Here is a 20,564-nt window from a genome sequence, read left to right as displayed (position 1 = left end):
TTAATGGATTAATCAAAGTAGCATCACTGGCCGAGGTATTCTCATACAGGGGCAGGCTGAAGAAAAAGAACCATTAGAGATCTGACTTTGTCACTGTCTTTTTATTCAGAGAGCTGAATAGTTGGTGTGCTGCTATCTGCACTGTATCTCTGTCCAGAGATCCTTTGCCAGGTATTACTGAAATGAAAACAATCTTGAGAAGAAGCACATTGGTGGGGGTAGCTTCCATGATAATACCTCCTTCACACCACACCTCCTCCGTCAGACTGAGTTCTGGGATAGGGCATGCTTGGTAATTACTTCCAGAGGCAGAGAGGGTGAAAGAAGCAGACATGAAGGCTTTTTTTTGGTATAAGGCAGAGTCAACGTCAAGCTACGGTACTACTGTAACTGTACCGTTCACTGTATCTCTGTACTTGTATCTCCACTGCGACATTTCCTCTTCTTGTATTGTGTTATTCAATTATGAGCCAATAATCTAGTTCCAAAGTCTCATACAATAACTAATGATACATTGTTAAGTAGCCTAGATCTTTAAAGATTGGAGTACAGTAGCTATGATTCAAAATGTCTATGGTATTGTGCAATCGCGTTTACTGCCAGCACTATTTTACATGCTTTGGTACATTTTCACTGAATTACATCATATTAACTTTGAACTACGGTACTATGAGATGCTGTTATAAGGATACTGTTTAAAGACAGCAGTGATGGAGAAGACAGCACATCAGCCATGGGTAAAACAGAGGGAGAGGGAGGCTGCACTGTTGCTGCACCAGCGGCAAGTGTTTACTGTTTGGGTTTGTGTTGTTTTGAGTTAGTTTAGAAGGGCTACCCACCTTTCAGACAAAGATAGACAACTACAGGCCACACCTAGAGTGAGAGTCCTAGACTAAAAAGAACGTACAGTCTGTTTCTTTTTATAGCAGAGTGAGACGTCCGTCACATCCACTACCTTTAGTAAAGGACAATGAGAAAGCTCAGACATTTAATGTCTGCAGAGGCACAGGAGAGAAGCCTCTATTCAAGCGGGATTTCCTAAACCAGCAAGGGTTTCATGTGATTCTAAAGGAGAGTATCTGAACCACTATGCCGTTGACGTGAACATGTTTATATAGCGCTTCAGCCCTCTACACTTCATTGGCTGGGGTCCCCCAGGGGTCTGTACAACAAATCTCTTCACCAAAAATACATGCCTAATGTTTGCCGTTTTTACGACATGCCCAGAATAGGGATGCATGGGTTCATGTTTTAAAGAATTGTCAAAATAAATAAATAAAACGGTTTAGTGGTGTTTAGAAGCATATGAATAAAAATAATACCAAAATAAATGTCCTGCCTCCCCATAGTGCAGTTAGTTCATAAATATGCGATGAAGGGAATGTCCTCTGTGTGCAGTCTAGTCTGGCACAGTGCATTTGGGGCTGCCTTCTATGTGGGCACTGGGCCGGAAGGGTGGAGAGAGAGAGAGAGAGAGATAATAAGAGCCTACACCAATGGGGCTCCCTGTCGACCAATAAAGAAAACACCCTACCAACTTAATCATAAGGACAGAGAGGAGAGAGAGAGAGAGAGAGAGAGAGAGAGAGAGAGAGAGAGAGAGAGAGAGAGCAGTGGTTCTCAACCTTTTCATATTGAACTGGGGACCCCCCCAATAATCATATTTGAACTGGGAACCCCGACAAGCACTTGGACTTGTAAGAGTTGAGGCATTACATTTAGTTTGACTCAGTTCCACAGATAAATATTGCAAAAATAGCCGATCTACAAGCTCACAACGCCTCGTTGTGAGCTTGTAGATCGGCTTTTTTTGCCTTTTTCTTATATTAATTGACAATTTGGTCAATGTTTGACCAGTTTTTATGTTATAGTTTGTTGATTAATTTGATGCAGTCTTTCTCTTTTCTTTTTTTTTGTATAAAAAATGTCTTAAGAGTCCTTAAATTGACCCCCCCCCCAACATCATGTGGGGACCCCCCGGGGGGTCCTGACCCGCAGGTTGAGAACCTCTGAGTTAGAGAGAGGGAGAGAGAGAGAGAGAAGAGAAAGAGAGAGAGATTAACTCGTCACTCCAGAAACACACACACAGTCAGACAATCATAACTGTCATCACTTCATGTCAAAATCTTGGAGCTATATTGTTCATGGCAGCGCGCGCACACACACACACACACACACACACACACACACACACACACACACACACACACACACACACACACACACACACACACACACACACACACACACACACACACACACACACACACACACAGCAGATGTGGTGTTATAACAGTTCCAGGAAAACTATACATAGATAGACGTGTTTTCACCACTGTATCATCTTGTGAAACTTGACATATTTTGTTTGTTTAAAAACGTATATCAGTGCAACAACAGTGTCTTTATAGAGTATTGTATTGTAATCAATATTGTTAAAGGTTGGTTGACCCTTATTCGGATACAATATATCCATCCTATACGTCATAATACTATGCTGCTGCTGCTGCTGCTGCTATGCATGGATACAATATATCCATCCTATGATTATTGTACTGTACTGCTGCTATGCATGGATACAATATCCTATGATAATTGTACTGTACTGCTGCTATGCATGGATACAATATATCCATCCTATAGTCATTGTACTGTGTCTGTGCTGCTATGCATGGATACAATATATCCATCCTATAGTCATTGTACTGTGTCTGTGCTGCTATGCATGGATACAATATATCCATCCTATAGTCATTGTACTGTACTGCTATGCATGGGTACAATATATCAATCCTATAGTCATTGTACTGTTTCTGTGCAGCTATGCATGGGTACAATATATCCTTCCTATGATCAGTGTACTGTGTATGTGCTGCTATGCATGGATACAATATATCCATATAGTCATTGTACTGTGTCTGTGCTGCTATGTGATGCATGACTGGAAAATCGATACAAAACTTTACGAGGTTTTCGCAGGAATGGCTCAATTGGCATTTCCTGTCGATGGTCGAAAAACAGAACGTGACGTTTAAAAGTAAATGAATTGTTGTTAACGGTCTTAATAAATGGCATCATGCTTACACACACGTGCACCCAAATGTCAATTTTTTTTACTTTATTTACCTTTTCTTTCAGAGTCGCTTGCTTCTCCATCCTGGTCTTAGTGAGTCTTTGGTTTGTGCAACGGGACTCACTTCTCATCCCATCATACAGTCATCTTGGTTTAGAAACGCACAGCTTTAGGACTGTTTGTGGTTCAAATCCTTCAAAGTAATGCACGTTAGCGGTGTGAGTGTCGACGAACTGGGAGGAAATCCAGCCGAAAACGGGATGTTTTGGTGTTCCGAAGAAACTTTTCTCAAGGAAAGTCCTGCGCCATGTTGTCAAATCTTTTCCTTTTTTCTCCTTGCCCTTTTTCTCCCCTGTTGCCATAGAGGAGTTTCTGGCACAGATTTGACTCTAGTCCGTTATTCAGGGGAAACTATGGAATGCATTCATTATTTACCGCGTTCTACTTCTTATTATAGCCTAGCTGTCTATTAACAGCTGTATGAAAAATATGTGTAATTGTATTAATTATTATTTATTTATTTGTATATAGTCCTAACACAAAGTAATGCGTCAGAGGTGTCAAATGTAATTGGAAACTGGAATGTATTGATTATTTACCACGTTCTACTTCTTATTATACTGTTTATTTTTCAAATGTATGAAAAATATGTGTACTTTTATTCATTATTATTTATATTTTTTGTAGACCTACCATAATAAGGACGCTGATAGAGGTGTCAACAATGTAATTGTCTGGTGACATTCAAGTTCACCTGCGCGTGGCTGACTTGAACTCGTTTACTTCAGTTCACTGCCAAACAAACTCCATTTGGGGGAAATAATAGACTATTTAACATCCATTTACGGGCCAGGGAACCTGTTTGAGAATTCACTCAGCAGGCAACCACCAAAATGATCAAATGACCCCCCATGCCCCCTCAGCGGGGTGTAATGCAGGGAATGCCAATTTCAACTGGCAAAGGCACAAAGTGGAAAATATTACTGCTAGCTAGCTAGAGTGAAGAGAAGGCTTGTAGATTAAACAGTGGCCAGTGGCCACTAGAGAACGCTGTCACACTATAAGTCCCTATAGCCTGACGTGGGCTAGCCAAGGATCCAAGACGGTCATGATGACCGTCATGGATGAACTTCAACATAGTGTTTACATGTTCTCTCTTTTTTGGCCCGTACATCTACATTAACGTTCACATTTTAAATATAAAGTGCTTGGACCATGGCCGTGGATGTTACAATTATGTTCGGGCCTCCAAAAGTACCCGTATCTTCCGTATTGTTCAATAAAAAGCATTTTAATCCGATCGGTGGCCATTTTCTCATAATGTATTAGATTGCAATACACCTCCCAACCGATAGAGTTGTGTAGTTGAAAGCATGGAGAATATACGGAGAAAATGGCCACCAATCGGATTAAAATGCTTTTTATTGAATAATACGGAAGATACGGGTACTTCTGAGGGCTCGTACATAATTGCAACATCCGTGGTCATGGGGTAAGCAACTTTATATTTGAAATCTGAACGTTTATGTAGATGTACGGGTCAAAAAAGAAGAAAGTGCAAAGATTACGTTGAAGTTCATCCATGACAGTCATGTATCAGGGCAAGATGTGGGCTATACGTACGTACGGTACGACGGTGGCGCGCTCCAAAAGTAGCGGATCTGTATTCTGTAACCTCACTCAGGGAATCCATGGATGGGCCAAACTAAATATAGCATACCCGACAACCGCGATTGATTGATTGATTGATTGATTGATTGATTGATTGATTGATTGATTGATTGATTGATTGATTGATTGAATACTTTATTAACAGTTTGCAAATACAGTGGTACAATTATACAATGGTGCTAAAAGGATAACACAAAAAGCCCTTAGGGCTTGTTTCCATTGTGGTCAACACTAGTAGCAATCAAAACGTATATGTATGTAGTATGTACAGTAAACAGTTGGGGGGTCTGAAAGGCCTATGACCTGTGGGCCTTGTTTATTCAACAAAAAGTTTTATCATTTTGGTATATCCTAAAAACATGAGCTTTCTTTTTATTTGATTCAATACTTTAACAGTTTGTAAAAAGTACAGCGTATACATACAATGATGCTAAAAGTATTACACAAAAAGCCCTGAGGGCTTGATTCCATTGTGGTCCTGTGCATTAAATTCATCAAGACATTTAAAGACATACAATAATATAGCCTACAAGAAATCATCAACACTAGGAGCAATCAAAGTTGCTTCTGTTGCTCTCTTGTTTTGATCTCCTTCCCACTTGCCCCCCACCCCTCTTCTTCTCCCCCCCCCTCTTCTTTCTATGGAAATTAACGTTGCGATGGGAACGATGTACAAAAACTAATTTCACCCACTTCTTTACCTTGTAAACCTGTGATGTGACAATAAAACTGATTCTGATTCTGATTCTGATTCTGAAGTATATATACAGAAAACATTGGGTTGGAGGGGGTCATTTCTGGTGTCAAGCTTAGAAAACTTGTCTAGGACCAGAGGTGCTCTTTTATGGCGGTTTTGAAGGAGGATATAAGCAGTCACACTTTTTGATGTCTGTTGGTATAGAGCATTTTGGTAGTATAACAGTAGCCGAATCTGGGTTGAATGAGATCTGGTGTTGTCCCTGTGAGTGTCTCTCACGTTATTGAAGTAGTTTGACAGGTACATGGGCCTTGAAGACCAGGCCCATTGCAAGTTGCTGTAGCCTATACTCTGTCCTCTACCCCAGTGGTTCTCAACCTATGGGTCGGGACCCAGGGGGGGACAAACTATCAAATAATATAAGAAAGAGGCAACAATTTTGAAAATAGCCGATCTGCTATTTTCACAATATTTATCTGTGGAACCCAGTCAAAATAAATGTAATGCCTCAACTCCTACATTACAAGTGCTTGTCAGGGTGGGGGGTCCCCAGTTCAAATATGATTATTGTGGGGGGTCGCGGCCTGAAAAGGTTGAGAACCACTCCTAACCCTGAGCCATCCCACCCTAGCATAATGAGCAGGGGTTAGGTGAGTCCTAGGTGTGATGTATGTTTAGTAGTAACCTGATCTGTAGGTTTTGAGAGGTCTGATGTTTTGCTTGTAATGCCTTTGAGGTGCTACCATGAGGTGCAGGCATAGACAAAATTACATTGGATGAGTGCTACAGCTAGTGTCCTCAGTGTATTCCTACTGACCAGTGAGGAGATCCTGTACACAAATCTTGTTCTTTGGTTTACTTTCTTGATTACTTTTCTTGCCATTTTTTCACTGGAAAGATTGTTCTCTAAAATACAACCCAGGTAGGTAATTTCTTCTTTCCTTGTGATAACATTGTCACCCACTCTGAGTCTTTGGCCTTTGTGAGGTTAATTTGGGACCCAACTGTATTCGCTGTTCTATCCTATGAATCTGAAGATGCCATGTCTAGGCACGGCCACAGTACCTAATGAAATATTCACGAGTCCCACTATCTTCAATTTATTCAATTATGAAAGGATTAATGTAAACCATTTCACTGCATGGTGTCTTTGAGTTGTGTTGCAGGGCGAAAATGTTATAAACAACACATCCTATTTTTATATATTGCTTTTAAGTCCTAGTAACCAATATGTTTTAAGCATCTAAGCTTTTAACCTCACGCATGCAGCATCAATTAATTGTTGCCTTCATTTGTTGCATTTAATAACTGTTTTTTGTATACTGTATGTGCAAGCAATGGGATAGGCTACCTGAATTTCCACTGGGGATTAATACAATCTGTCTGTCTGTCTGTCTGTCTGTCGGTCTGTCGGTCTGTTCGATCAATCGATCCATCTATCTATCTAATAAAAAGTGAACTATTGGATCCCTGAACAGGCCTGTGTGGGGCCCGTCAGGTCCAAAGGTCAAGAATACTGTTCCAGAACCAGAACCTGAGTAGGCTACCATGGCTGAACCACAAAGGCCTCATGTTATGAAACAATTTGTCACCAGTCCTTTCTGATTAGCCAAGAAAGACCTCTGGACCTATTGTTATATTATAGTGCACCTGGTTGAACCTATAGGTCCAGGGGTCTTTCTTGGGTAACCAGAAAGCCTGGTTGTTGATGCTGGCACATGTCTGGCACAAGCCTACTACAGTAAGACCTGATGTAGCCTACAGCAGTGTTTCCCAAACAGTGGGTCGGGACCCATTTCTGGGTCGCGGATCAATTTTTAAAGGTTGCAAGTACATATTGGTGTTTCCTCAATTTTGACATTAATTAGTATTAACATTTTCATGAGTTGAAAACAAATTCAAACATTTTTCAAAATAATTTAATAAATAAAATAAAAAATAATCAAAGAAATTCCCTAAATTAGAAAACAAATGTTTAATAAGTATAGTGAAAATAGCAGATCTGCAAGCTCGCAACATGTTGAGCTTGTGGATCTGCTATTTTCACTAGTTTCACAAGCTCACAAGGCATCTTGTTGCAACGCCCTGTGAGCTTGTAGATCTGCTATATTTGGCTAAACCTTCCACCCACAGAATAGGGATTTGATTGATTGATTGAATACTTTATTAACAGTTGCAAATAGTACAGAGGTACGATATTACAATGAGTAGGGTTTTACTGTGTGCCTCTATACCAGATCATAGAGGCTCAGATCTTGAACCTTTTCTGGTGTTAAGCTATAGAGGACTTTTCTAGGACCATTTACATTTTGCAGACAGGATGCTGGGCTGGGGTTCAATTGGTTAATAAAAATGCACTCTTTGATAATAAGCGCACATATACACAGTAGCATACATTTTGTTTGGGTCCGTCGGGGTTCAGTGGTCGCTGTGACATTTTGCTGTATAACGGCTGTCTCGGGTCACTAGGCCGAGGAGGAGGACTGTCACCCCGCTTTTGGTAGTTGGGATGTGGAGCCAAAATAGTAGCGACTCTTTAGGTAATGTCTCAGTGTCTGTAACTCCTTTAGAGGTGAGGAGGACAGCCTGTGACATTGTTGTCCTCCAGATCCGCACATTATGTAATAAGACCTCTGTTCAACAACAACGACCTTTGACTTTATAAACAGCTATAAAGAGAGTGAAACTAAAATATTATATAATACTAGCCTTGGATCAAGACCAGATCATAGATGTATTTTATCGAGTCTGACTTTTACTTTCATATCTATGATAGTCGTGGGCTTGTCGTGGCCGCGCAGAAAGCCCGTACTTCTCCGTACATGTACCAAAAATATATTTAAAAAAAGTGCTGTCCCTGTAGCCCCGTATGTTAACTCGACATTCGGATTCGGATTCGGATTCAGTGTTCACTGTATTAGCCCGTATGTTTCAATAAATATGTGTTTTAATCCCGTCTGTGTAGAATTCTGTCGGAAGTTCCCTGTATTCCTCAATGGGTGGTCGTGACGGGGCGCATCAGGTGAAACCCGGTATTACACGTGATGTAAACAGGAAGTAAACGAGGAGGGGGAACTGGCGTTCAGTATAGACGGGATTAAAACTCATATTTATTAAAACATGTGGACTAATACGCCGCAAAAAGATTCCGAATGCCGAGTTAACATTTCGGGCAATCGGGTTAGCACCTTATATTTTGCATTTGTGCATGTACGGAGAAATACGGACTTTACTGGTAAAAGTCCAGGACACTCTGGGGGGTGCAGCCCAAGACTATCATAGATATAAAAATGTCAAAATCGATAAAAAAAAAATACATCTATGATAGTCTTGATCCAAGGCTAAAATAATATAATAAAATACAAAATACGAAGGGAAATATTTTATATCTGTCAGTTTTAGGATTTTGCTACGTCTTGATGAAATGTAGGCAATAGACACACAGCGTCTTCTACTCCCGGCCATTCACTCATTATTACTTACTTAATCCTTTTATTAGCTGGAATTTCATTTATTTCCACCTGTCGCTTCCGCATAGTAAACAGTAAATGGGCGTGGTCACGGAGTGCTCAGTGGTGATTGGTCAGGAAGTGGGGGTGCCCTTTGCCAAGCCCCCCAGCAGCATGTATATAATATTATGCACATAATATGAAGGAACAGAAAGTTTGGAATTATTACTTCTTGTACCTACTGTACCAAGACTTCTCTATTGTACCCTCAGCCATCAATAATCAGGTTGGTAATCATCTATTAACGTTTATTTTAACTTAAAGGTATTTTATAAAGTCTTGATTAATATTAACATAGCCTTTAATATTTTAATTCATCTCAATATTTTATTTAAATTCAACTCAATATTTATGATCAATTTGAACAAAAGCTCTTTCTATTATTAACGTGATCAAGCATAGTGCTTTGCATTGCTCTGAGATCACAGCATAATGGTATTTCCTTGGATCGAGATCATCTATCTATCATAGATGTATTTTTATCAAGTCTGACTTTCGTAGCATAGATATGCAAATGTAAGAATCGATAAAAATACTTTACATTACATTACAGTCATTTAGCAGACGCTTTTATCCAAAGCGACTTACAATAAGTGCATTCAACATAGGTAGGGAAAGAAAACTACTAATCACCAGAAGTCTTAAGTGCATTTTCTGCAAAAAAAAGCAACCAAGAGTATACCTAGCGCTAAGGTAAAAGTGCAATATATCAGCTACCTATTTCCTTAATCGACTAAACAAGATCCAATAAAACAATACAACAATAAAACAAGCGTTCGTACAACTAGTTAACAACAAGTAGGCCAGGCAAGGAGGAAGGGTAGTGTTTCCTGAAGAGGTGGGTTTTCAGCCTGCGGCGAAAGATGGGCAGTGACTCTGCTGTCCTGACATCAGACGATCTACGATAGTCTTGATAGTCTTGATCCAAGGCTAATATTTGTAGTGAAACAGTCAGACAATTACACAAGATGCTTGCCTTGAATCCATATGCCAGAATACAGCTTCTCTGTCTGTAAAACATTGATTGCTGACTGCCAGTGACTGGTGTGAGGCTGAGCACGTACACACATCTTCATCATTCACTCTTGTTGAGACATATTGGTCTGTTCATCTGTCCTGTAGAGAAATGAAGATCAACCAGGGACCTCTTCACGTCGCCACCCCAGTGAGGGAGAGCCTCGCCCTGACCAAAGTGGCAGGGACCTCTGTTTTCCTCAAACTGGACTCATCACAGCCCACAGGGTCCTTCAAGATCAGAGGCATCGGGCATCTCTGCAAAACGGTGAGCGAATTAAACTCTCATTTCCCAGATCCTGTGAGTTAGAGGAGTGCATTGTTTCGTTCTGACAGGGTGATGTCTGGCCCCAAGTAACACTTGGTTATACAATAGGGGCCCAAAACAGCCCAGAGAGAGGGGTGGTGGTGATGAACCAGCGCAGACCAGTTTAGAATTGTTGTCACTTCCAGTCTGAACTCTTTGTTTGTAGTGATCATCATTAGAAAACAAGCGGGTGTTCCGTGTGACTCATTATTTCTTTTGGTTGTTTTGCAGTGGGCTGAGAGAGGTTGTGAGCGGTTCGTCTGCTGTTCAGGTGAGCAAGAAAAGTCAGAGGCTGAATGTTACGAATAACAATTAACGGCAGCATCAAGGCATTACATAAAATACAAATAAAGAGTGTAAACGGTAGTCCTAGCAAAATTTAACATGCCCTGTCTTTGGCCCCCTGACAGGAGGAAATGCCGGCATGGCCGCTGCCTATTCTGCTCGCCAGCTTGGGGTTCCTGCTACCATAGTCGTTCCAAGTGTCACCCCAAACCAAACCGTAGAGAGGCTCAAGGATGAAGGTGCCCATGTAATCGTTCACGGCAAGGTGAGCTCATCATGCACGTGTCATTTATTTTTCAAAACATCATTCTGTTCAACTATGTGTACATTGAAGGAATTGAGAGTTAGATTATTTCAGATAAAAAAATAATACAAAACTGATAGGTCTGTAAAGATGCTAGAAAAGTTGAGGATGCATCTCAATGGCTTTTCTTTTAACTTCTTCTCCGCCAGGCTCTAGATGAAAGCATTGAATATGGCCGGAAGCTTGTGGCTAATAACCCCAGATGGATTTTCGTCTCTCCCTTTGACAACCCTCTCATCTGGTAATTAATTGATCTCAAGGTGTCTGTTCGTCACCATTTCTGTCTGCATAACATTTACATGCACGTACTCTGTGCAATAGCACGATAACAGTAAGATACAGAGGTGATAAGTGATATGGGACATCCTGGAGTATTCCAATGGAAGCTATCTAAATGTACATATTTATGATGGTCATATCTGTGTTATCGTGTCTTTTCAACGAAACACATTATTGTGCCATTGATAATAACCCTTGAATGGGACAATACTTCTTGAATGAGAGTGTCAGCGTTATCTTATCGTGGTCATTTGTCCTAGTGCTAAAATTGAAGGGATGCAAAGTACTATAAAACAAAGCATCTCGTACAGTATACATCATTAAACAAACATGAGTTACACCACTCTTTATATAGTGACGGTTACTTGTCAAAAAGTTATTACAGAACACAATCAGCCCTTTATGGCACACTTAAAGCACCAAATAAAAGTTACATTTTGAATAGTAGGTTGTAAAAGGTTGTTGAAATGAAAACGTTTTGAACAGATATGGTCTTCGGTACAGCTGCATTTAAACTTGTTACAATACAAACAGATCTTTATTTTCCTAAAGCACTGTTTGTTGTGTGTTTTTACAGGGAAGGTCACACGTCCCTTGTGAGGGAACTGGAAGATGACATGCAGGAGAAGCCAGGAGCCATAGTGCTGTCAGTTGGCGGTGGTGGTCTGCTGAACGGAGTCGTGGAGGGACTGCGTCGCGCCAGCTGGGCCGACGTGCCCATCATAGCCATGGAGACCGTGGGAGCGCACAGTCTCAACGCAGCGATGAAGGCCGGGGAGCTTGTCACTTTGCCTGAAATCACCAGGTATAAAGGCCTTTTTATTTAGATGCGATATATAATACACAATATTGTCATAATTCAGCCTTCTTTCCCTCATGACTTTTTGTGGTGGAGTAACATTCACGTTGTATTCTCTGTAGTATCGCCACAACGTTGGGCTTGACGACAGTTTCTGCACAGACTCTGAAACTGGTCGGTGAGCACACTGTCTTCTCAGAGCTCGTCACAGACCAGGAGGCCGTTGCGGCTGTGGAGCGCTTCGTTGGTGAGTAGCAAGATGTTAGTCCACACAACACTTCTTTTATCTATATTTCAACAGAATCCCTGAGGCTTATATCTTCCTCCCTCTCTCTCTCCTCCTCTTTATCTGCAGATGATGAGAAGGTCCTGGTGGAGCCTGCCTGCGGTGCGGCCCTGGCCGCCGTGTACTCTGGTATCATCAAAAGGCTACAGAAGGAGGGCAAGCTTGCACAGGACCTGGGCCCCGTGGTGATCGTGGTGTGCGGGGGCAACAACATCAGCATGGAGCAGCTGAGGAGTTTAAAGAAGCGGCTGGGTATGATCTAAGACGGGTCTCCTCGGGTCATGAAGACCTTTCTTCTGTCCCACTCCATTCCACCATCGACTGGTCGCTTTCGGCTGTTAGATCTCTGCAGCACGCGCACTGTAGCTGTTGCAGTGAATGCAGTTGCCTGTGACAGCGTCCAAGCAGGAGCTCTGTGTAGGGCCAAATCATTCCAGACGTAGTGTGACACTCTCCTTGATGCGGAGGCTGACTGACTGATGGGCAGGCCTGACTCCTGAGGACCTTTCAGGAGGCCTGTAGAATTAAATAAACCTGAAGAGAGATGCTGCTCTGGCAGTGGCAGTCTTTGAATGACCTCTTCAAATTATTCAATTATAGTAAAACAAAAAAAAAGAATACAAAAATATATATTGTTAAGTTTATATGTATATACTTTGAGGTTGTATTGCCTACATGTTTGTACTTGTATGTATTGTATTGTATGTTTCTTTGTTAATGTAAAATTGTTTGCACATGTTCTCTTGTTTTTCTTTTGTACTTCATTAATTGTATTTATGTGAATAAATAATATTTCCTGAATGTTGTTGTCGCCTGAAGGATTTCTTCTTTAGCCTTTTCCATGACAATCTCCTTCCTCACGACTGCAGTGAGGATATATAAAGTACCGGACATTCCACACTACGAGATTCTCAGCCACCACTACAATGCAGCGCTTTCATTCCTGTCTGCTTCCCATTTGTTTTATGCTTTCTGGAGCAAGTTATTGAACAATATAACATTCCAGATGGACTTTGCCAACAGCCAACTTTTTTTTTACTCTCTGCCTGAGCAGCGAGTTAGTAATATCTGGACACAGACATGAAGTATGGAATATGTACTCTAGCTGAAATGCCAAGTTGGCAGGCCTATCTAGCATATAATTATGTTATCTCTCTCACCCCCAAATCACATTGGTGTGACATTGGGGAGGTGATTCTGGCATCTAAAATATCATGAAGATTAAACCTGAAATATATTTTTTTTTTTTCCCCACAAAATGAATCCTAAAAAACACAGCAACAAAAGTTCAGTGAGACTTTTTATATTTTCCTGATGGGGTTTATAAAAAAAGTGTACTGCATATTTGAAAATGTCAGTTTTTCAGACAAATACAGCAAGAGAGAGACAGAAAAGGTGTGAAATAGGGGTATATATGGACTATAGCCTTATTTATAATATAAATGGTATGGTATGCACTCTTACTCTCTTTTTCCCCTTGTTTTTATATATGGTTTCGTCTCAGTTTTGTCTAAAATTGCACAGCGCATACAGTAGGCCTACAGTATGTCGACTAGGCGAAGTTCAACACAAAATAGCCTAGATAGACAGAAAGGACATATTTTCGTATCAATTTTCATCATTTAAGAAGATAAGCGTGACAAAGTCTCCCATATAGTATAAACCAGCCTGTGACGCAAGTATGAGATTTTGTGAATTAATCGGTAGATCTTGTATGAATGTTCAGAGAAAGATAACCTCTGGTCTCTTGGGTTGTTTTTCCATGTGCTTTCACACACACAGTGCTCCTGTAGGAGTGATGATGTGATGTTTAGCGTTGGCATTTCAACGGCTGTGTGTCCCTCGGCCATGTCAACGTGCATGCTTCACTGCAGAAATCTTATCTGTGGTTGGTTGTCCAGAGAGAAGCTGTGTTAATGGGTCAGCTTTCAGAGGGAAACAACCAGTTGTGGAAAAAGTACCCAAATGTTTTACTTAAGTAAAAGTATCAATACTGCAATGTAGAAGTAAAAGTCTGGTGTTCAAAATTTACTTGAGTGAAAGTACAAAAGTATTGGTATCAAAATGTACTTGCAAGTACAAAAGTAAAAGCACTCAATATGCAGAATGTCCCATTTCACAAGTTTTCAAATGTATAAAATGTATAAAAATCTTTTGATGCGACGCATTGTGAGCTTGTAGATCGGCTATTTTCAAATGGCCGAAATGTATATTGGGCTGAAGTGGTTAATGTATCTTTTGTAATAATAACCAAAATCTAGTAACTAGTAACTAAATGTTTTCAAATAATTGTAGTGGAGTAAAAGTACAATATTTTGCCTCCCCCTGATGTAATGGAGTAGATGTAAAAGTAAGTAGAAAAATACCTCAACATTTTACTTAAGTACAGTACTTGAGTACATGTACTTAGCATGTACATCACTGGTCAACATGCATGCTTCACTGCAGAAATCTTATCTGTGGCTGGTTGACCAGAGAGAAGCGTGTTAATGGGTCAACCTCAGCTTTCAGAGGGACACAACAGAGCACTAAACCTATCATTCTATTGGCTGGGTAGCTGGGGCTGTGACCCGTTCCTCCTCGTTCATTGGCCTGCAGCCCATTAAAGGAGGCCGGGGTGGAGGGTTCCTTTTCATCGGGATGAGAGGAGTCAGCTGTGAAGGGATCAATAATAGAAGGGGACCCCCTTTTCAGAGCAGACCAGTCTCGTCGTCAACATTCTCGAAAACAACACGTCATGCATTCATGCAACCTCACACAGATGTAAACTGACCACAAATATGTCATCATTAATTAATTTTACGGTGTTGTTTTCCTTATGTTTTACACATCATGAGGAAAAACAGCACCCTAAAATGAATTCATGACATATTTGTGGTCCGTTACATTGTTTAATAAGGGAATAGTTTACATTCTATCACATCATTGTATTCTAGAAATGTCAATTAAGCTTCAATTTGTTCAACAATAAGAGCAGATCCACTGTAACTCGGTGGTACCATTGCTACTACCGTGTACATTTTCAACAGGTGCAATAATTCATATTTATTCATCTACCTACTGTAGGTTGCTATACCAACCTCTCCATTCTATAGTGTACTGTCTGTACATTGTACATCGCATGGTTTCCAGCTTGTTTTTGTTCGTCTTTATATTTGAGCATAATGGTTGTAAATAATTGAGCATGTTTCTATAGGGTTGCTGTCAGCGAAATGCACCAACATCGCACAGAAAAATCTGTCCATGCATGTGCGTTGTGCAAACACACGGGACAATAGAAATAATGATGTTCTGGTTTAGGAGAAAGGCGATGTACTGTACATTATTGTTTGTCCCATGAAAGTTTGAAAGACCTGAATAAAACATTAACCAGACCATATCAATTCCCTTGGCTTTTTTTTTGTTTATGGCATGCAACATTGAAAAATAAATCGTATTCGTTCTAGGGACCATTCCTCTTGTAATGTAGCATTTAATGAGGCACAGAGTGTGTGCCATGGGGTAAATTTGGGGGTAGGGGCGGGGGGGGGAATTGTCGAGAGAGGAGTGTGTGACTGCGATCCAGCTCGAACTGGCCGAGCCCGGCCACTTGCTGCTCTCAAAAGGTGTCTGGTTTACAGGCTAGTGGTGGTGATGTAACAAGGCTATGGGAACAGGGCCTTACATAAAAAGCATGTCCAAAAGGAGGTGAGAAGATAAAAGGCCAGCCTCGTTCTGCATTATCAACATTCAGACATTGTCTGCATGCTCATGACTGGACTGTTACGCAATTCCAAAGCCCTTTCAGGACGCAACAATGTTATTGCCGCATATACAGTAAACACCTATTCTTTTAAAGGGATAGTTCACCCCCAACTATCGATTAGTCACCCCATGGAGACTTGAATTTATGGATATCCTTTTGTTTTTGTCGCATTCCTAAGCCAATAATTTTATGACCGGCAGCGGTTCCAGTAGGACACAAAGAGTCTCCTTTGTGTCTCCTACCGGAACCGCTGCCTACCGGTCCACTGAATTCAAGTCTCCATGGGGTGACTTATCGATAGAAACATTTTTTTGGGGGGTGAACTATCCCTTTAAACGTGAAAACATCATGACAAACAGCTGTGACCTGACTACACTGTGTTTTAGTAAAAAAAAAACATGATTAAGCAACATTAATTAATACGTTTGTAAATTTGTTAATTTTTAAACTGATCAAGTGTATTTTGTTTGGTAACGTGCAAAAAGGTACAAAACACGCCGGTGGTCAAACACGCCATCTGTACATCAAGACATTTCTTTATTGTGACACAGAAATCTCAAACGCCATCTGATTCTTTACATCTGTATAATCCATTTTTAGATATGTGTTAAGTTTCTGATGTGCAGAGGTAAGACAGTAAAAGTTAAGTTAATGCAACCATAAATAATTGTAATAAATATCAAGTAAATGTACAGCACACATTTTCTTTATCGCAAACACCTCTTTGTATGGATATGTCCTTTTTATAATCTTCTCCGCCTCCCAAAAGAGGAAAGGAGAGAGGGAGAGAGAGAGAGAGAGAGTGCTAGCGTCCTCATTAGCAGCGGTATACCCTTCAAGAGAACAAAACCAAAAACTAAACCAGCAAGCAATTCAACCATCCCATACATGTCCAATGTCAATCAACCAATCAACCAAACCGATCAGTCAAATCAATCTTCTATAACGTTCGTCATGTTCGTTAGTTTCAATCCAATCCTAGGAAGATGGCGTTTTTTTTTTAACTCACACAAGAAAACATGTTTCACCATGAGTAGTAGAGTCTGTCTGAGTACAAGACAAAAAATGTGATCGATTACTGGTCATTTGAAAATTTGTAAAAAATAATAACCCAAACAAACCGGATGTCGAACAGACATCGTTTTGGTTTGCTCCATTTTAGAATCTTTTCATGGAAGAGTAGTGCAAAGCAAACCAAAAAAAAGAAAAGGAAAATAATTATAATATCAAAAAATTATAAAGATGATTTGAATTAGCAATTAATACAAACTGCCATCAGACATAACTTATAAGTCTATTTACATTTGTTTGTTTTTCTGCTGTGTGTTTCTTTTACACAGCTGGAACATTTGGTTATGGGTAAAAGCAACAAACAAAAACAAAAGAATCCTGTTCTCTCTGGACAGAAAACCTTTTAAAAGGCAGAACTTAAGATAAGCCAACCCCCCCCCCCCACCCACCGGTTGTGTGTGTGTGTGTGTGTGTGTGTGGATTGAGTATGACATGTTGGGGGGGCTCGGAGCAGGGGGGGGGATTCGTTGCACATTCAGTAGCAGTAGCACACAAGCAGTGCAGGGAGAGCAGCTCGGGAGAGACCGACGTTCCCCCTCCCATTTCACAAAGCAACACAGGTTTCCTAAACCCGAAATGCAAGTAATAGCAAGACCTGGCACCGAGCAGGGCTCTCCTGGGAATCCAGGTTAGGGCCCTCGTGTCCCAAAAAGGCCGGTTTTGAGTCGATCTGACCTACCATGCCGCCACAGCTACTAGGATATTTAAAACCAAATAGCAATTTCAATAAACTAATAGATTAATATGACTTTTTACATGACTTAAATACCCTCTCTTCGGAGATTCGAATAAAATATATTCACGGTTTATATAGGCAGATAAGTTAGTTTTGTCCATTAGCAGTTCTTTTTTCTTTACAGGCAGTAACTACATAATTTCCTATACAGCACTTTGTTCACATATTCCGCCCGCTTCGATAGCTGACGTGGTCAGAACTAGGCGGCGGCATCACAGAGTTTCTTTCCTGTCCTGACAGTAGATGCACCTCCGTCTTACACATCACATAAAAGCTCGATTCATCCTATACGATCCAGATGAATTAAATCATTTGGAATTCCATTTCACACAAAGCCAGCGTCTCCTACCCCGTCTAGAGGAAGTTTAATGTAGTAAAGGCAAGTTTTCAGAGCGTTCTCCACAGAGGGAAGCGGCTACGGGTAAGGAACTGGGAGATTAAAGACAAGCTTTGACACCACTGGCAAAGTTCTGCAACTGTGAGACTTGGTTAGTTACTCACGTTGAGAATGTTTGATTCAAGCCAAAGTACAGTTAGAGAGCACGGTGCACAGGAATTGAACTTAACTTTTTACAGTGCTGCTGGCACAGTGTCACTCATTTGGTATCACAAAACTTGACTTAACCTGTACCACGCCCCCCCCCCCCCCCCTTACTGTGAGAATGTCAGATCAACGATGAACCTCAAAGCCGCTCGAAAAACGCAGTGCAACCAGAACGGACACTCGGGGTGACAGTGTCAAAGGGCCGGTGGAGATAATCTCCTGTGAATCTCCTAAGAAAATAAAATGCTTCATCTGTATAGTACTGTTGTTCAAATGAAGCACTGGCACATTGCAGTTACAATTTTTGTAAATCGAAAGAAATTAAGAAAAGCAAGTAAAATAAAAAAATAAAATGAAAGAAGGTTGAGTGAGCTGTCTCAAGAGTTGGGCAGGGGAGAGGGGTTATGGAGTAAGGGGACAGTCAGAGATTGGACATAGTGTTGAAGCGGTTAAGGGGGAAATGTTGTCAAGTCCTTCCTAGCCGCTCAGCGGGTCCTCGCGGTAATGGATAGCATAACGCAGTTTCTCCAGCATCACGTCCAGGGAGGTGTACTGGGGCAGTTTCACCATGAACATGCAGGTCTCCACGCGGATGTAGCGCGAGTCCGGCGAACCTGGATGACACAAAAAAAACATGTCTTTGCATGAGCAAACATCTTCTGCTTCTCTAGAGGCCGATTCTACAAATGCCTTCTAAATCCTAACAGTCTTCTGAGAAACATACAATAATAATACATTTTATTTGCATTGCACATTTCATTCATAGTATGTTGTTATATCAGTGGTTCTCAACCTGTTTCATGTCAAGGACCCCCTGTGAGCTTGAAGACCAGCTATTTTCAGCAAAGAGAGGGAAAAAAGGAGGGGGCCAAGTACAGACCCTTGGGGGAACCCAGTCAACGAAGTATGCATGGTTTAGGTGGTTAAAAGAATAGTTTAAAAGGACACAACTATCACTGACCATCTCAGTTCTATTCCTGCTTTCACTCTGTTATGAAATATCCCACCACTGCCAAAATTCCAAAGTATTGTGAACTGTCACTGACTCGCTGCGGGCGTGGCGTTCCAGATGTGGGTGAGTCAGCAAAAATCGTGTTGACAACAAGTCTGACTTATGCAATATCGGCCATAACAGCTACTGTATCTACCGTAACTGACAAACAGATATGATGTCCTTCTTCCCCTTTATTTTGAGAGCTACGGACAACGCGTAGAGCACCATGCACGACACGTACAACACGCATTTCTTCAACAAGTACAATGATACACTGCAACGTGCATTCAAACCTGTAGTGTGAATGTGTAGCTACTAGTCAGTATGGTCATGTCATTTTAACCCATTCAATCCAGGAACATATCTGTGTCATTTTAGATTTTAGCTATAGCCATTGTTTTATACTTTGGCTATTCAAAAATACAGATATACAAGCTCATAGCGCTATGAGCTTGTATATCTGCTATTTTTTGAAAAATCTGGATTTTGTTTTTGGCAAATCTTTGAATATATATTTTTTAAAGCAAACATTTGTAACTCAAATCTGTGCTTCTGGGGTAATATAATAACAGCTTTAATCTGATATGGTGTATCTGAACATATCTCTACCCTGATTCCTGTATGATTACCTTACAAAAACCTAACCTACATGAATTACTCTAATACACATACGCTATTTTCCAGGACATTTGAACTGTTTCATCATTTTTTCCATGACTGGAAAACTGCATAAAAATTTCCAGGTTTAACCGAATGCGTAAGAGCCCTGCGGAGTTACTACTACGTAACAAGTGCGGCGTGAGATAAGCTCATCTTGTTCTGGTGATAAAAAGTGGTTAACAGGGTCGGTCTCTTATCTCAAGCGGTTATGAAGCCTGTTCCTGTTAGGTCTAGAGGGAGACATCGTTCACGCTAGTGCACTGTATGCTGATAACACTCAGTGAAAAGATACACGGCGGCACGCATCGCAGTCACTTTTCTCAGTTCACGCCTCCCTAATCCACAAAACCCACTCTGTATCTCTCCATAAAACAACACCAATTTAGAGACGCTACAAACGGTGCGATGGATAAAAATAGTAAACATGATGTTCAAAGTCTGTCTGGAAGGTTGAGACAATGCCCAGTAAGCAGGCATGATATAATCACTATCAGTGTTTTCACACGCTCTCTGCACCGCCAGCACAAAGACGAATGTACATCAGGCTCAATATTCAATAACTGCCTTGTCTGAGGGAATTAAACTCTTGT

General features: G+C 40.8%; 3 protein-coding genes across 11 annotated transcripts in view; 1 reads left to right on the top strand and 2 right to left on the bottom strand.

Annotated features, from left to right (window-relative positions):
* LOC308087860 (tetratricopeptide repeat protein 28-like) overlaps positions 1–3,286 on the bottom strand; it is a 369,778-nt gene extending 366,492 nt beyond the window's left edge. Inside the window, 1 exon segment of the mRNA XM_080432067.1 lies at positions 3,127–3,286. Within this exon segment, the coding sequence (XP_080288193.1) occupies positions 3,127–3,204 (78 nt within the window). The 5' untranslated portion in view covers positions 3,205–3,286.
* A 2,949-nt stretch (positions 3,287–6,235) lies between these two features.
* Positions 6,236–12,517, top strand: LOC308089201 (L-serine dehydratase/L-threonine deaminase-like). The gene is made up of 8 exons (XM_080433774.1): positions 6,236–6,363; positions 10,073–10,232; positions 10,503–10,542; positions 10,682–10,821; positions 11,010–11,101; positions 11,717–11,944; positions 12,061–12,185; positions 12,294–12,517. The coding sequence occupies exons 2-8, from the start codon at positions 10,077–10,079 to the stop codon at positions 12,485–12,487; spliced, it is 975 nt and encodes a 324-aa protein (XP_080289900.1). The 5' UTR covers positions 6,236–6,363; positions 10,073–10,076; the 3' UTR covers positions 12,488–12,517.
* A 3,970-nt stretch (positions 12,518–16,487) lies between these two features.
* hectd4 (HECT domain E3 ubiquitin protein ligase 4) overlaps positions 16,488–20,564 on the bottom strand; it is a 92,825-nt gene continuing 88,748 nt past the window's right edge. For all 9 annotated transcript variants that reach the window (XM_080432040.1, XM_080432045.1, XM_080432047.1 and 6 more), the window contains one exon: positions 16,488–18,934. In XM_080432040.1, coding sequence (XP_080288166.1) covers positions 18,798–18,934 — 137 coding nt within the window. In that variant the 3' untranslated portion in view covers positions 16,488–18,797. The remainder of the gene's footprint in view (positions 18,935–20,564) is intronic.

Source organism: Gymnoscopelus braueri (genome assembly GCF_963280865.1).
Source record: "Gymnoscopelus braueri genome assembly, chromosome: 7".
Taxonomy (NCBI): Eukaryota; Metazoa; Chordata; class Actinopteri; order Myctophiformes; family Myctophidae; genus Gymnoscopelus; species Gymnoscopelus braueri.
Note: the sequence above shows the minus strand (reverse complement) of the source record. Positions and strands in the feature narration are given on the sequence as shown.

Coding starts and splice junctions, on each gene's coding strand:
- LOC308089201 (XM_080433774.1), top strand. CDS start 10,077: ATGAAGATCAACCAGGGACCTCTTCACGTCGCCACCCCAGTGAGGGAG. Junction 10,543..10,681: donor GCGGTTCGTCTGCTGTTCAG/GTGAGCAAGAAA, acceptor GCCCCCTGACAG/GAGGAAATGCCGGCATGGCC. Junction 11,102..11,716: donor TTTGACAACCCTCTCATCTG/GTAATTAATTGA, acceptor GTGTTTTTACAG/GGAAGGTCACACGTCCCTTG.